The 16,812-nt window shown below is 44.0% G+C and overlaps 2 protein-coding genes across 6 annotated transcripts in view; both read right to left on the reverse strand.

Moving 5' to 3' along the window:
• Positions 1 to 3,835: 3,835 nt before the first annotated feature.
• On the reverse strand, positions 3,836 to 9,199 carry KCTD7 (potassium channel tetramerization domain containing 7). The gene is made up of 4 exons (XM_048966596.1): positions 8,895 to 9,199; positions 7,999 to 8,168; positions 6,096 to 6,274; positions 3,836 to 5,582 (listed from the first exon to the last, which is right to left on the reverse strand). The coding sequence occupies exons 1-4, from the start codon at positions 9,036 to 9,038 to the stop codon at positions 5,206 to 5,208; spliced, it is 870 nt and encodes a 289-aa protein (XP_048822553.1). The 5' UTR covers positions 9,039 to 9,199; the 3' UTR covers positions 3,836 to 5,205.
• A 2,779-nt stretch (positions 9,200 to 11,978) lies between these two features.
• The window catches only part of TPST1 (tyrosylprotein sulfotransferase 1), a 29,978-nt gene continuing 25,144 nt past the window's right edge, over positions 11,979 to 16,812 (reverse strand). For 4 of the 5 annotated variants that reach the window (XM_048966588.1, XM_048966585.1, XM_048966586.1 and 1 more), the window contains exons 4-7: positions 15,599 to 15,649; positions 14,464 to 14,539; positions 13,427 to 13,474; positions 11,979 to 12,564 (exon numbers count right to left, since the gene is read on the reverse strand). In XM_048966588.1, the coding sequence (XP_048822545.1) occupies positions 14,495 to 14,539; positions 15,599 to 15,649 (96 nt within the window). In that variant the 3' untranslated portion in view covers positions 11,979 to 12,564; positions 13,427 to 13,474; positions 14,464 to 14,494. The remainder of the gene's footprint in view (positions 12,565 to 13,426; positions 13,475 to 14,463; positions 14,540 to 15,598; positions 15,650 to 16,812) is intronic. The other variant, XM_048966589.1, reaches the window with a different exon arrangement.

The raw sequence follows: 16,812 nt of genomic DNA on the forward strand, positions 1-16,812 counted from the left end.
AGGAACTGGAAGAATATAGCCAAGGTTAACCAGGCTGACAGGGACTGGATTGTGTAAATTCCTCGGGTGTTTTTGTAATACCTTAGAAGTTCAAACATTAGAGTGGGTGTTCACAGAGCAAAAAATGCAGTGGTGCAGTAGAAAGAATTACTGCATGTCCTGCAGAGAGAAGTCGTTCATTTAGAAGTTACAGAAAGGGGAAGGAACCAGGGGCAATCCAGAGAGCTGTTCTGATCATGGATCTTCTAGCAAGACACCTCACCTCCTTAAGCATCTGAAAACCAAAGATGTGGGAAAGCACAGAGCAGGATCTCACTGAAGTATTCCTATTCCTAGCAAGGTATTTCCCTGGGGAAATAAGCAGCAGAACTAATTCCTTCCCACTGTACCTGCTGCAATAAGCAGCATGTACTCAAAGCACAGGGTATGTGCAAAACAAGCTGTGTCGGGCCTGGGGGGCTGGGAGCTGTGCTCACTGCTTCAGGTTCCACTGGGAAAACACAGATAATGGTGAGAACCATTAACAGAAGAACTGGTCAGAACATCTTACACAAACACACCTTAGAACAATAGGGCTCCAACTAGATTACGGTTTAACAAAGCTATCGCTTGGAACAGCTTCAGGTATCAAAACCCTTTGGAATTTGCTGCACATTTAACAATCACTTCACTAAAAGTCAGATTATGTGTGTATGCAAATCTCACAATCTTATCTGTTTCTCACATGCTGAGGTGTCTTTGACTTTTGCCTCCAAGGACTTCAGCTGCCAGAGCCAACCCAGCGACTGCCTGGCATCACTGCTGGAGCCATCCTCACCCAAGCAGAAGAATGGAGGCTGTAATTGAATCAGTAGGAATTTGTCCTCTACAGAACTCATGGAGAGAATCAGGGAGGACTCCCAGTTCTCCTGCAACTATAACAGCCTTTACTGTTTCATATACTGAACGACTCTGAGATGAGTGATTGTTGGATGTTAGGGGGAAGTTCTTTACTAGGAGAGTGGTTAGGCCCTGGAACGGGCTGCCCAGGGAGGTTGTGGATGCCCCGTCCTTGGACGTGTTTAAGGCCAGGTTGGACGGGGTCCTGGGCAACCTGATCTGAATGTGGATGTTTGGTGGCCCTGCTAGGCAGGGGGGTTGGAACTACATGATCCTTGGGGTCCCTTCCAACCCGGGTGATTCTGTGATCTGTGATAAGCAGGCTTATCAGAAGCCCAACGTTGAACTCCTTGTATCTCATGCTAGTTTCAGGAATTAGTACTACAGAACTAAAGAAAACCAATAAAATCTCACAAATATCCACACTAACAAATACATGCATTTACTACATCATGATGTATCTCTGGGCACACTTCTTAACATTTAAAAATCCATCGCAAGGGTTATGGCAAACTTTCTGCTGCAGGAATTACAGCTTTTGGAAACCTAAAATGGAAACCTAAAAACTTAAGGACCCCAAAAACTCATCAGTGCAGAAACTGATCCCTGATAACAGGTTTGGGTAAAATCAGCTTTAAAAAGCAGTTTTGGAAGAAAACACGTAGCAGGATAAGGGATGTTGGCACCTTCACTTCCCTCCAAGGCAGACAGAGGCTCAGCACTGAGGTTTGCAGATTATCACACACGGTGGTATTCAAGTTCAGGAGCTCGCACCAAGTTATGTTGGGGGCTGGTTTGGTTTTTTAACTGGTGAAATCAACAGTCACTAAATGGATGCTTACATAAATGTTGAATACTCACTAACACACAAATATCTTCTTTATATCACAAGTGTTTCACAAAGTAGGCATCCTTCCCATCTTACAAAGCAAAACTGATGCAGAAGTGTCTGCTGTGAAACTGGCCAAGTCCCTTATTCTAAGCACTGGTGTTAAGACTACTTTTTGCACTATGCTAAAGAAAAAAACATATTTCATGTGTTTACACAAACAGCTCTACTTTTTAAACAACAACCTTTTGACTATTTCACAATCACTCCCTGCTGTTCATTAAAATCAGAGATAGCTCTGAAACCCAGCTATGCAGTCCATACTTCAAAAACATTTCAGACTTCTCATTTAGAAGGGCAAAAAAATAAAAACCATTTCTAAATGTGCTCCTGAACATCAATCTGGAACCAAAATTGCACTCATCCTGTCTCAGAACACGGAATGAAAACCATCTTTCCTTCACGGTGAATGAGCACAATGGACTGACATACATTGTCCTTTCTGCAGAGATGATGTCCACCACAACATCACAGTGATAACATGAGACCATGCTCTGAGTGGCCAAGTTGCCCAAGAAAATTGCAGCAGCTTGTAGCCACAGGGTATCTGCAGGGTTATGTGTATGGAGAAGTAGCAGGGAAGATAATAAAGTGACAAAAAGACAGAGAAACAGTTAAGTATGCCCTAACAAACCTCTAGCCAGATATAAAGAAATGTCTGTACAAGAAGGAAAAAGAAAGCCAAAACAACCAGGTATTACATAGGTATTTAGTTTAATTAGACAATAATATCATATTTATGATATAAAAAAACAATGATCTTAAACACTGATTTAGTAATCAGCAACTCACATCTTTGTAGCAAACGCAGCATTTCAGAACGTATGCTACATGCCAGTGAAGTCAGGAACGTCCTATAAACCAGTGACTGGACGACACCCCTGACATCTGCCTGCACCACTCTGCTGTTTCTGTCAAAACCCAAATGCACATTAGGCAATATAATCAACCCACTGTAAACAAAGACTGCTTGGAACAAGCGTAGTTAGTAACAGTATTGCTAACTTGTACAAATCACCACACACCATGGATGAGTTACATGAAAGCACGCGGCTCAACTCTGTGTTCCCTCCTTCAATATTGCACTTAATTATTTCTGTCCTCTGGAAGATACGAAAGAAGGATGAAAGTTTCAGTTAAGATGCAATTGATACAGACCCAGATTTTCATCTTCACCTTTTGGGTCAGGCAGTTTCCTTACTTTCTCACTTATTTAAACAACTAACAGGAAAAAACTTACAAAATAGCAACACGTGCACATTAAGAAATAACAAACAAGGTTCTAACAGGAATTTCGTCACAGTTTCTCTAGGAGAACAGCTGAACAACACTTAAAGCCAAAAATAATCACTGTCAAAACAGCCTGCTTCATGTCAATAAGTGGTGCTGTAATTCAAACCAGAGTTATGTCCTGTGTGATATGGGAAGTGGCAGAAAAATAACAAGAGAATATTCCAGTACAGCCGGGATTCTCATTGCAGCCCCTGAATAAACTCAGAAACTTTTGGCTGCCAGTAAACTTCTAAGCTTCAGCTTTAAGGTTTTACATCATTTTACTCCAAACCGTGGTTGTAATTTAAGATTCCTGGGGAGAGAAGGCAGCAGAGTAGAGCAGATATCATGCAAGCTTCCTCTCAGTTTAGGGAAAGTTTGTTTGACTTGTAATTGTAGGTAGTCAAATAGAGGCACAGCGACTTGTAACACAATCAGTACTTAAGTAACAATTAAATCCAAAGAAATTTGGATTGAAAGATTCAAATACACCTAAGTGACACTCATCTCCCTCCTCCCAGCACCACTGTGCTTTGCAATTTCAACTCTGGACCTGAAACTCAGCACCTGACAGCAATGAACTCCAAATAAGCACTTGCAAAGAGCTCTTAAGAACTTTATGTCCCCGCCTCTGAGAGACAATTCAATAAAAATTCCTAAATTAAACACAGGGAAGTGTGACCATTACTCAGTGCAAAATCAGCCTTCTGAAAATATTTTTATGAGACAATTTTATGTCAAGTTTTTATATTCTAAGAATTATCTCAGGTAAGCGATGTTTTTTTCTATCATAATTAATAGGTCTGTAAAGTATTTTGGTCAGAAGTTTAATTAAGCAAGAATCTTGGATTCAGGAGTCCAAAGGAATGCACTATGCAGACATGTACTTTCCAGCCTCCCTCAGGTGGGGTCTTTTTGAACAGTAGTTGCATTTTCTGAAGCTCACAACAGCAGCACCCTCAGATCGCTCCATCTACCCTTCAGCTTTGGACACACAGAAATGGAGCTTCAGCAGATGGTTGCCAACGTCAGAAGTGCAAAAATTACCTTCTGGAAAGAACACGGCTCTGCAACAGCTGCCTCCTTCAGCATGGAAATAAATGCACTTCCCAGATACACTGGTGGGCAATTGGAGAGATATTAGAATACGAAGGAAGAAACAAAGGTGCTGATATCACACAGAGAAGTGCCAGCAGGAATGCTGGAAGTTAGATTTAACTGAAGAGGTGAGGAGAAGGAAGCACTTGCCTCATCATTTGACTAGCTCTGGAACAAAGTTTAATAGCACAGACTGTAAAAAGAATCAGTAATAAAATAATACACATTAAATATTCCTAATACTTCTGCTAATAGGAACGTACAGATGGAGTTACTCGTTCACCAAAAGCCTCTGCAAATGACCTGATTCTATAGATTCTTTTTGTAGATGCTGTAAACAGTTAGAATTTCTAAGGCTAAAAACAGGCACAAATCTTTCATGAATGGTAATTATTCCACAAAGCAATGAGGAATATTCTCCAAACCTGCTGTTCCTTTTGACAACAACAGAAACAACTAAATATTACACTTCACAATGCAGATTCTTAATTTTTAAAATATGCATATAGCTTAATCTTCACAACAATACTCCTCTATTTTTTTTTAGTTGTCTATTACACCAAAATTACACTTGCAGGATCTCTGTGCAGGGTGTTACTCAATCCATAAAGTGCCAGGCCTGCATAGTGACTGGAACACTCCGAAGTGTGTAAAATGGAACCACGTTCTATCAGCATTACTTACTAGCACCTGAGGCTGAGATCCATCACACCCACTTTGCAGACAATGGGACTGCAGCCACACAGTAGGTGGCACATTAAAAAATAAATGTCAGACACTCCTCTCCGTAATTTCCACGAGGTGATTTTGTTTTGTGCCTCATTAAGGTACCTGAGCCAACAGTCTTGTTTCAGGCTGTTTGGTTGGTTTTTTAATATTGCAGAGGTTTTTCAACCTCTGTGACAGGTCCCTCTTCGCTGAACAGCTAAGCACTAGCCAACATTTCAGCAGGCTGATTCCAATATATGTTAGCAGCAACGCATTTCCAGAGACATGTTGCAAAAATATTAAAAGCAATTGTCATCTAGAAGTCCTTTCATCTCCTGCACCATTCTGGACAAAACAACTCACCACCAAGTGATCTTGAACTCATAGATAGGACGCTTGCAGTAATAGTGATTTATCAGGTGTTTATCACACACACCAATACACTGATGATCCACAGTTATCCCTCTATCAGACAGGTCTGTCACAATACAGTGCAGAAGGTCATACACATCAGCCACGGCCTCCCAAGGTCCAAAAGATACATCCACTTCACAGTGATGCTCAAACAGCTTTGCCTCACTTTCACTTCTTTCGAAACGTAAAGAATTGAAATGTGGGCATTCATAGGGAGTGATGGGCATCTCCTCTTTGAAGACACAGACTTTCAGTTTCGCAAATCTTGCTTTTCTTTGCACAGCTCTAAGCTTTGCTATTTCAATTATCCGCTCCAAATGATCTAAGAAACAGAAGTTGAAAGTAACAATGAAACACCTAGTGAAAGACATTAAATCTGTTCTTTTTCCACATGAAATGTATTGTATCAGTGTTTACATGTTATTCTTGATGTAGTATTAGCAGTAACACAAAGATGGATGCACTAGATACATTCTATGTTAATTAAATCAGTCTCTGTTGTCTTGTGAGCTTGGTGTCCTCACCATGTGCCTGAACCGATTCCACTGCAGGCTCTAATGGAGCAAATAGGGAGGAACAGAGATGCTCCTGCTCAGTGCTAAGCCTTGCATGTTGTGGCCTAGATCTGGCTCCCTTTGAACACAGCATAAAAAATTCACAACCTCAGATGCAGCAGGAACAAACCTCATGTGAAAGCCTCAGAGGTCTAAGCAGCACAGAATATACGTAAGAAGCTTATGACATAGATGGAATTAGTCTGAAAGAAGGCCTAAAAGCACCACTCAACTACCTGAATCATGGCAGAAACAACAGTCACAGTGCTTTGTTTATTTACCTTTGTAGTACGGCATTAGGCCCAGGAAAGCTTGCCTCACTTTCTCTCCCTTCAGAGGCTGGACATCCTCCAGGTGGTCTAGCAATGGTCCTATGGAATAATACTGAGCTTCCTTGTACACTGCCCTCACTCGCTCTCTGGGCGGCAGGTCACCAGACCGCAGGAAGTTAAGGATGTCTCTGAAAGAAGGACCAAAACACTGAGAATTAACAAGTTTCCAGCAAAACTGTTGTGTGTGGGAAAGGAAACACCGTGTATCCATTGTTTACTCTACTGGGACAGAAATCCTTAATCTTCAGTAACTGAAAGAAGCACGAGTTACACTTCCAGCCAATGTTTTTAACAAATAGTTGAGGGAGAAACCCCTTAAAATAGAAAAGGCCATTCTGTGGGAAAGAGATCACAGTCACTGTATTCCACATTTCAATCTGGGACAAAAACTTCTTTGATTCTCCTGGCGAATCAGACATGTGGACATTTTATCCCACTCAGAACCGAGGCTCCACGTGAATGGATGGAGCATTTGCAAAGGAGGTGCTCCTTTCACAGGATCAGGGCCATATCCATTCATACAATAAGAAAGAAAAAAAAAGAGAGAAAAAAAGAATTTTTCCTTGTGATTCTGAGACATTGCTAAACCCCTGGAGTTTTAAAGTGGAAAATAAATCACCTGATAAGCATTAATCAAGTACTGCTGACCATATCAAGTAAAACAAGCATTACTGCAACCTTCACGTAACAAGTGCTAACTTGGCTCTCTGTTCCCACTACAATCTGACTTCAGATCTGTAACATCACAAGCAAATTGGTTCTCCAACAAGATGGCAGGAATTTCTAAATTGCCAAACGTAAAATTGTTATATTTTCACAGTGGCTAAATCTATTTCTGACCCACATTAAGGTGCAGTTCAAACATGCCTTGAAAATAAAGCAACCATTCAGCAGAGGACTAGGGAGATGTCAAGGACAAACAAGTAACTTAAGTTAAATTGCAAGACCTGCTTTGTGACCCCAACCTATGAACACTGCAAGAAATGATGTCTGTCTTTTCTAGTGATCTCACATCACTTCAGACAGAGTTGAAACATCAGGTTATTTTTATTAAAAATAAAACAAGCTACACACAGGCTACAAAGTTCAAAATGAATCCTGAAAGTGAAAGTATATGGCACTGTCAGCAAAAATTATTCAAAGAAATACTTTTTAAAGTGCTGTTTGCCCCCTTCCCCCAGTTGTGCTTTAATCTAACATATTTCTGAAGAGCTCCAGAGGTAAGTTATTCCCTTACCAGACAGCAGATGTACCTTGGTAATTTTTTCTTATAAAACTACAGCCCATCAGAGGCACAGAAACTGCATTACAGGTCCACTTTTATTGTCAGAAATGCATTAGTTAAAGCCTAATCATACCTCCCCTTGCATATTCAATTCAGGGGAAATAGATAATGAAAAATGTGATTAACATGAAAAAAGATCTTCATTAAAACAGGAATTTTTGGGGAACTAAAATATTTCTTTAATCACTGTAATTTTAATGGAGTAGATGGGTATAAACCAGTCGAGTGCCAAATACGTCGTTTTTTAAAGCAGCAAAACAGCTTGATACTCTGAAAGCAGATGTTCCAAAGCAGATGACGTGAATTTGTCCTCTAGAACATCATCAGCTGCTTTTCCTTCTCCACTGTAAAGCTTAAGCCCTTAAGAAGAAAATAAATCATTTCCAGTGGTGACATGCTGCAATTCATTTTTTCTCTGAGATGTTTTCAAGGCGTGGATGCACACCAACCCCGTTTTCCTAAAACCTACTCCACAGACATCATTCAACTAGAAGAAACAAGCGGAAAACTTAGTTTTCCTTTCCCTCAGTCACCACTCTGGAAGCATACTGAGGACACTGCACGTACCCAAAGTAAGTTCCATCTCTGTCAATGAAGTATCTGCCTTCGGCATCCGTGGGGATGTAATGCCTTCCGCTGAACATCGCCGCCAACATCGTGTCCTCGTAACGCCTCAGCGTTGACAGCCTTGTAGTGAAATACATGCCTCCTACATTCAGTGGGACGACTTCTGGGAACTGGAAAAGCGATCACACTGTCAGAAATGAGCCCCCAGTGCTCTGTAGTTACGTGCAGGCCAAGCGGGTGGGGATTTGCAGAAGACCCAGCATACAATCTGTGCCACCGTGACAAAACTTGGTCTGACAAATGCCTCTGCCCTGCTGCCACAAAGCAATGAGCTTCATGGGTTAACACCTTATGTACCCCGGATGCTGTCTGGGTGAATTTTAGACGGAAATCTGGAACAGCACTGGTCACTACAGCTTTAATACCAGATATCTGTTAAAAGTGTGAATGCCTCCTTTTGGCTCTTACTGAGGAAGAAAATAAATCAGAAACAAAACAAAACAAAAACAACTCCTCCTTTCCCATGCATGAATAAAAAGGGGAGGAGATACATAGTCCCAGGCCAACCCTGGCACCTGCACTTGGCTGCTGCTCCATTGGTTCCCTTACAGCACACTGGCAAATCAGTGATTCTGCACTTAAATGAAGCTGACAGCAGGCCCCAAAATCTTAGCATCACATTGCATCACACTATTAGCAGCCTCGCTGTCAGAATAAAGACTTACTTGTATTTGTCAAGCTCAAGCAGGAATGGAAAAGGGGAGCAATCGCTGTAATTAAAGGGCTTTGCTCCAATTCGAGCTGAACCTGCGCTGACAGCCCGGGAGAGACGCGGGTTCGTGGCGCTGAGCAGCGGGAGCCGCGACGCCCGGGGCTGGGCAGCGAGCAGCCCTTACCTGCTGGGGCAGCAGCGGCAGCGCCTGGCCCGCCTGGGTGGCCGTGGGAGTGGCTGGCTCTTGGAAGTCATCCTCTGCATCCGAGCTCGACATGGCCTCATCCGGGTCTCCGCTCCCTTTGCTCTGCCCTGTGACTACCACCATCCCTCTGGCTCTGCCCAGCAGCAGCCGCGGCACTGCTCACGGGAAGCGAGACCCCGGTCAGGCGGGCGCCCTCCCACCCCACGCGGTTGCGGAGGGTCACGTGGCGGGCGGGGCGCGCGCTGGCGGCTGCACGGGGACCGGCCCACGGGCAGCGCCGGCACCGGCGGGCGGGGCTGGGCCGCGGCCAGCGGGGCTCCTCCGCCAGCACGGCCCCACCAGCCGCGGGGTACGAGCCCGACGCCCATTGGCCGCGCAGCGGACTGCCGCGCGCTGCCATTGGCTAGCGGGATGAGGGCGGTCCGCCCGCCGGCAGCGATAGGCCCGCGGCAGAGCGCGCTCCCGCGCCGCTCCCGCCTCCTGCTGGCGGCGGCGCGCCCCGGGCTCCAGGTGCGGAGCGGCGGCCCCGCGTTACGTAAAAGGCTGCCGTGCATCGCAGCGCCCGGACGCGCTGACACCGCTGGGGGTCCCGTCCCGCTCCCCGCCTCCCTCCGATCGCTGTAAATTATTAAAGGAGGAGGAGCATCTGCTACCTGGGCGCTGCTTTTCGACTACATAAATGTTTCATAACGACTGCTTGTAATCCCCAGCAACAAGAAGTAGCGACATGAAATATTTATGGCTACGATTAACCGTTGTGTGTGGCTAACTGCGAATACAGACACCATGATCCTCCCTTAGCAAGACAGCAAGGCTTAGGAAAAGAAAATGTCTGTGTAAGTTAATGAGTACACATGATAATCTTTGGAACTGCTGCACAACCTCCTCCATAGCGAGGTTCACATCAGAAGACCTCAGCCCATACTTAGTGCAGGGTTTTAAGACGAATATGGCACTAGCAGTGGGTAACCAGCCACAACAGCACATCTCTACTAACCATCGCAATAAATAAACAAACCCTGTAACTAAGTAAACGCATCCATGCTCAAGGGTGTCCAGGGCCGACTCAACAGATAATTAAGGAGAATGCATCATCGCTCAACAAAATGATTTCTAAATCAAATATTTATTTGAGCCATGTCAGCACCATCCAACTCTACCAGAGATTCCTCCTCCTGCTTTACGAGCGCCTTGTCATTGGAATGGCCTGGTCTGCTTCCCCGAGCTTTTCTGACTGCTCAGATGCTGCCTCAAACACACACACAAAGGTTACTGAACTGGACCTGCAGGTCGTGCTTCATTCCCTGGGCAATGGCAGCAGCCCCAGAGCTGCATGAGGAATGCGTGCTGAGAATAAGATTAAAAACAAAAAAAGCCTCTCAAGGCACTGCTGTACCCTCAGCTTTTCTATATTGGCTGCAGCAACTTTCTCCTAAACACTTTCTGAGGTTACACTGCTGGAAAAGTTGCATCCCTATAGAAAAGTGACCCAACCATGGCACAACCAAATGCCGTCAGAGCAGAGATCTATGAACCCAACACAGGGATCTGCCAACCCACACGGGTGCTAATAAAGCCAACCCATGGGAGCTGTATTTGGCCCTGTGTTCTGTCTGCAGCACTCAGATATGAAGGTTTGCTTGCGTGAGCAAAGCAGAACAGACAAGGCGTCCAGATACAGCAATCCTAATAAATCTGTGTACAAAGACCAAACAGACGCTCTGATACAGGGCGGGGATCCCTGAACTCGCTGTGAATCAGACTGTAAAACTCCACACAGTTAGTGTAACTGATTATTAGTGAGAAGTGGCACAGATTGAGATGGGAGCACACCACAGCTTCTGCATTAGGCCACGGAGAGATGCGTAAGAGCAAGACATACGGTGTGTGAGGGGAAGGCTCCCTGCCAGCAGAAATCTCACACCAACGTGGGGCAGGGGGAGGCCTGACTGGAGATAAAGGCTGCCTAGGCAAGCCGGGTGCTCGATTAATTAAGTATTAACTAGGCAGCTAAACGCCAGCTGTGGCTTAGCACCTTACCAGGTCCTGTTAAGCATCAGTGGGGTTCAGCACAGCTGGGTTCTGGCGGCGTGACAGGCGAGGGCGGCGCCCTCCCCTCAGACCGCCATTTCCCACACTGCCATCTGGCGGCCGCGCTGAGGAACTGCGGGGAAACACCTGCGGCCGCGCGGAGAAAAGGGCGGGAAGCGGGGCGGGCCTCACCGCGCGGAGAGCGGCGGCACTGCGGTGTGCGGGCACCAGGGGGCGCTCCCGCCTCACTTTTGCATCTCTTCAGTTCTAAGGAGGATTTGGTGTCCGGTTGGGTAGCAGGGGAATCCCTTCCCCGCAGGCACCTAAAAGCGTGCGCCTGCCTCTGGTTTATCACATGCAAGAGGAAGTGCAGTAGCTAACGGAGATGAAGGAAAATAAAGCTCTTTCACATCGTTAAGAAGCAGAATTTGGGTAAAGAGAAACTCAGTGTACAACCCTGAGGTACCTTCGCTGGGCTGAGTGCCAGGTCAGAAAATACAACCAAAACAAATCCCCAAACCAAACCATCGCTACTTACCTCAATAGTGATGTCCCTGAGTGGCTGACGGGTGCTCAGAGCTTTGGGGTATCCATCTGACTGCACTGCTATGGGCTGGAAGGAATGTCCTTTAGAAGCCATTTCCCCACCATCACCGCCTGTCCCAACACAACTGCTCTGGGTGAACAAATTCGATAGGCTCAAACCTCCCTGCCTACCCCTGTGGGAAACAAACGTCACCTTACAGCCCATACACCTCTCAGTGGGCACCCACGTTCATTTCGTCCCATCGCTCAGCTCCTAAAGCAAAGAAAACTCATCCAACATCAAACCTCGACAAGATCCACAGCCGAGACGTGAGACAGAATCAAAGGATCACTCATAGAATCACTAAGGTTGGAAAGACCACTGAAATCACCCAGTCCAACCATCAGCCCATGCCTGCGACTGCTCAGATTGGTCAAAGGTGACACCTTCCATCTCAGCCATCAACACGTGAATCATTTCAACCCCAACTCCGAGGCCAAAAAAAGTCACATTTAAAGCATTTATTTTGAAAAATAAAATACAAAAGGTCATTGAATTGTAATTATACATGTCATTTATCTTTTTCTTTTTTTTTTTTTCCTTTTTTTTTTTTTTAAATAAAAGATATTTAAACCATTTCCACACGTCGATAAAACAAAACTGTTCCACCAAAAAAAAAACCGTTTAGGACAAGCACAGACCACTCCTCTGAAAGGTTCATACACTGAAAACCAAACTGCTAAAGGGAGAAAAAAGTAAAATAAAAGACCCTTGAGGATGGAGGCTTGGGATTGAGACAACAGAAGAGCCATTGCAGACACAGGCGTTGTTCTGCGTTTCTGAAGACCTCAAAAGTAGTTGTTTACATGTAATACGGTTCTACATTTAACAGTGACTTTTTTAGAATTATTATTTTGTTTTTAAACAGGTTTGCATGCGCTCACAACAACAAAACCTTGAACATAAAGACGAGAGCACGAAAGTAATGGGGAGAGAACCGTGAGAAAAGCAGGCCATGAGCAGTACACCTCATTGATCTCAGTGGGACAGTCCTTGTAACATCACTTCCATTGAGAAGGCAGCAGTGTTCTTCTAAAGAAAAAGAAAAAAAATCAGGTTTTTTGGGGGGGTCAATGTAGTATTGTTTTTAATCCTTTACAGCATATTACATTTATGGCAATAGTGCGTAGTTACAAGCAACCACCATCATCTCAGTGTGTGAAGTTACTGTTAAACAAAGTCGATCCATTAGGAGCTGCCTTTTCAGTCTGCTATCAGACTTCTTCCTATTTAGGCACAACTCTGAACTTCCACTTGCATTCAAAGCACTCAAGGAGGCGGGCTGCATCTACGCACTGACAGCATCTCTTCCATCACAACGTACGAGTGCTAATTACTGCTGGGAAGTTAATTTGGTTTCTCAGAAATCAGACGGTTTTAGAAATATTTGTTTTAAATACCTTTTTGAAAGATGTAATTGGCAACGTGAAGTAGTCATTTTAACGTTGTCTGCATGAGAACATTATGGTTTCCCTATCAATTCCAAAATAAACATCTGCAATTAAGCTTTGTAAAACATTTATATCCATTATTTCTGATTGGCATGACACTGGCTATATTTAGGGCTACAGAAGAAGCTCTATCTGCAACCACATATTCCTATCTACACGGGCTACATTCAAGCAGCATACTGCTTTTGGATATAGAAGCATGCAACCAGTTCAAGTGCTATAAACTGCAATGGGCCATGCAGAACTGCACGGTTACTCTTAAACCACAAACTGTGCTTCTGTAGCTCTCACCACTGCAACTTACCTCAATGTCATTTTACAGATTCAGAACCAACAGCTCTGTTTTCATGTTTCTCTTACTCAGAAACTTGAGTGAAGTAAGCTTAAAAAGATCAACTACACCAAGAACAGCAACTGAACAAGACTACAGGCATTTCTATTACCTTCTGTGCAAGAAATATCCATTGCATCTTCTATTCCATGGGTTCAGTCTGTTAAGTAAATAATTAAGATAAAATGAGCAATATTCCATTAGAGAAAAAGGCAGCAGCAGCAGCAGCACCAGGGCGCCATTCAGCTGTTTGGCCGCATCACATTAATTTTATCTTTAGCGTGATATTAAAGCAAAATATTTCTTCAGAATTAATTTCACCTCCAGTTTCAGCATCTATATTTTAAAGAAGCCTCCATTTCAAAAAGGTTGGCTTTGCTTTTTGCAAGAATCTTACTTTGGATCAATCTGCTGAGAATGAGGTAAATACTGCAGTCACAGCACGCTGTGTAACTTCACCTCCTGATCTGTAGGAGATTCCCATTTTGCACCTTTCCTATTATGGATGGCAAGATGACACTTGCTAAAAACACTGGACCGTGTCTTCTGACACAACACAGGGTAACTGGAAAATATAATGTAATCTAATGGATGCTGCAGGCAGATGAAGGATAATTTGTTTTGCCAGCAGACCATCATTACGCCGCACGCTAAGCTTTCAAGATAGCTCATCCCTGCATTTGCCAGAAATCCTTATCAGCAATATTTCATCTTTTTGTTCTGACACACCCTAGGTTTGCAGCCAGATACGCTGCAGACAATCTTGAAATAAACAAAATAATTGCATTTGAAAGCATTATGAAATAACTGCAGCACACTTCCTCAGTACAGTTTGCTAACAACAACTCTTAAGCAGCACATACTGAAACAGTTTTCTTGCCACTAAGCTGCACAGACAAATTGGCCAGCAGTTGAGAGTGAACAATGCTGTGAGCAACAGCACACTTAGCTGCGTGGTGCCAGATCCTTAATGCTGCTGTTCTATTAGCTGAGCACAACCAGCAAAGCACGAGCGCTGACTGTTTGGAGGGTGAGAGCACACAAACGTCCAGTAAGAGTGCAAAGCCCGTATCAGAGATCACACACAGGTTTATCAGAAAGCCTTGGTGTCCACAGCAAAAAGCTATGTTCCAAAAACATGAGACAGACACTACAGCTATTCGACTTCACTGATCCACGTTCATTTTATCTTGCCACGAGACCTCCTTTCTACTGTCTTCTTTGGCTGGAACAAAAGAAACCAGTTTTCCTTTTTAATAAGCTGATTTTCATTTGGAAGGTCTGAAGAAGTCACAATGCCTTGTCTGTGCATGGCACATTCTGTGTGTTTCTGAACCCTTACACCAACAGAAGTCATTTCCAAAGAGTCTTTTCCCAACGTTTCAAGAAAGCTTGCACCCACTGTCAATCACTTGAGTTAATACAGGCTGCTTACATTTACATCCTCAATGAGTTTCTGTACTGTCTGCATCATCACCGATGGATACAAAAATATAAAGAAATACAAGCACTGTAGATAACGTGCCTACTTTGGTCACAAAGATCACAGTAACTCTAAAGGCTTTTGTTGAGGCTAATGAGAGGTGAGGGCATCTCTCACTCTACAGCTGCTGGAAAATTTGGAGGCAGAGAGCCTCTACAAGGCTTCCTCTCCCAGTTTTGCAAAGCCATGCCCCTGGATATGCAGGACAAGTTGGAAGGGGGGGAAAAAAAACCAGAAAAACAAATATTTTTCTACTTAGCTTTACTTGAACACACCCTGAGACAACAGCAGGGACGAGCCACTTCCTGTTTTTCCTATCTAAGCACAACACAGAGCACTTTAAACAGCACTTGGACATTTAGTATCAATTAACAGCTTGCACAAATGATAATTTTGGTTTGTTTTGCCAGATACAGCAGCACATTTTCTTTCTTTTAAAGCCTCATTATTTCTGCTATCTGTGCCGTATTTGCTTTAAATCTTTCAGTGCACAGCAACAAAAGGTGATATTCCTCTACAAGTAGCAACTTGGTCTACGTAAGAAAATATACAGAATGCCTCTAGTTTCATGGCAGCCTTCAGTCAGCTGAGGACTGCAGGCTCCACAGTATTACTAACATGAGAGTTAAACGTGCATTCAAAAAAGACTGGGAGCAAGGGAGATGCAACCCCATGGAAAAGCTGTTCACAGCCTTTCTTTCAAAACCCAACAGAAAATCAGAAGTATGAAGTGTTTATAAGGCTGTTTGCACAGTGGCTGGCTGCTGTTCCCGCAGAAAGGAAATTAACTGAGCACTGTACCTGTGGCGCTTCTTTAAGGAAGTCAGGAAGCTGAAATTCACCTTTAAAGACCTGGGGGAATAAAGAACAAAACAATTTACTATTCCAAGCCAGCACTCACTGATGCTTGAAACTTTGAGATTGGTAAAGAAAAAAAAAGAAAGGATTATTCTGGGTTATCAATAGTCAGCAATGCTACATCAGACTGCCTGCGAACTTTCCGTTCTTAAACACTTATGTTTTATAGCTTCAAAACTTGACCAATGTCACTCACACAAACAGAATTATTGCTCTCGGACAAACACAACTCCCACAAAGTCTGGGAAAGCTCATAACGACTTCAGCTGTAATGGCCAACACTCAGCATCTCCTTTATCCCATTTCACACACATCCATCCCTTCATTTACACACCCAGGTCTGTTAGAAAGTTCCAGCCAGCAACTCCCATGTTCCTGGGTTCCTACAGCTGCAACCTCACCACCAGCCTTACTTTATGACAGTCTGTCATGACCACAATTCCCCACCTTTTAGAGCATAACATCACTGCTGAAACACTGCTCTGGAGAAGCAGTGAGCAGTAAATATTCTCAGACGTACCGAGAGCCACACCAAACAACTGCTCCCACTATGTGACCAATTAGGAAATAAATTGCTGATGGATCGTCTTCTCTCCTGAGGACGCTTCTTCAAAGCTGTTTGCTTCTGAGATCAAACTGGAACACATTCCAAAGGGAAGAAAAAAAAAGAAAGAAAAAAAAAGGGTTCCGGATTTGACAAAAATAAGTAGAATAGAAGAGTTTTACCACTGGCCTTCTTGCTGAACCAAAAAGAATGAACACCCCAACATCAGCGGTTTTTGTGTGGCTGTAATCACATACAACCAAAATCCACAAACCTACTTAGAAATCCTACAAAGCCACACCACGGCAACAGAGCTGCTCCAACGCATCCCTCTGAGTTGAGATGCCTGGTTTGCAAGCTGCTTCAAAGCAAGACAACTCAGGAACTCCAGGCACGCTTATTAACAACATCCGCTTTCCTTGCCTTGCTCTGCACAGACAACCAGAGCCTGAAGACCATTTGGTCAGTGCCCTGCTGCTGCCCACAGCTGCTGCGTCAGCTTCGAGTTTCCTGCCTGTAGGGCTGCTCACCCCAAAGCACATCTGCAGCATTAAACCTCACGCATGACTCATGTGCAGGGATGGAGGAGCTGGAAGCTCTCCTTGCTCTTTAT

This window comes from Lagopus muta, chromosome 20, assembly GCF_023343835.1.
Source record: "Lagopus muta isolate bLagMut1 chromosome 20, bLagMut1 primary, whole genome shotgun sequence".
Taxonomy (NCBI): Eukaryota; Metazoa; Chordata; class Aves; order Galliformes; family Phasianidae; genus Lagopus; species Lagopus muta.

Excerpts from the sequence above, each read along its gene's own strand:
- KCTD7 (XM_048966596.1), bottom strand. The coding sequence starts at position 9,038 with ATGGTGGTAGTCACAGGGCAGAGCAAAGGGAGCGGAGACCCGGATGAG. Across the intron at positions 6,275-7,998 it reads AGAGATGGAACTTACTTTGG|AGACATCCTTAACTTCCTGC; the intron begins GTACGTGCAGTG and ends TCCTTCTTTCAG. Across the intron at positions 5,583-6,095 it reads CCTAATGCCGTACTACAAAG|ATCATTTGGAGCGGATAATT; the intron begins GTAAATAAACAA and ends TCTGTTTCTTAG.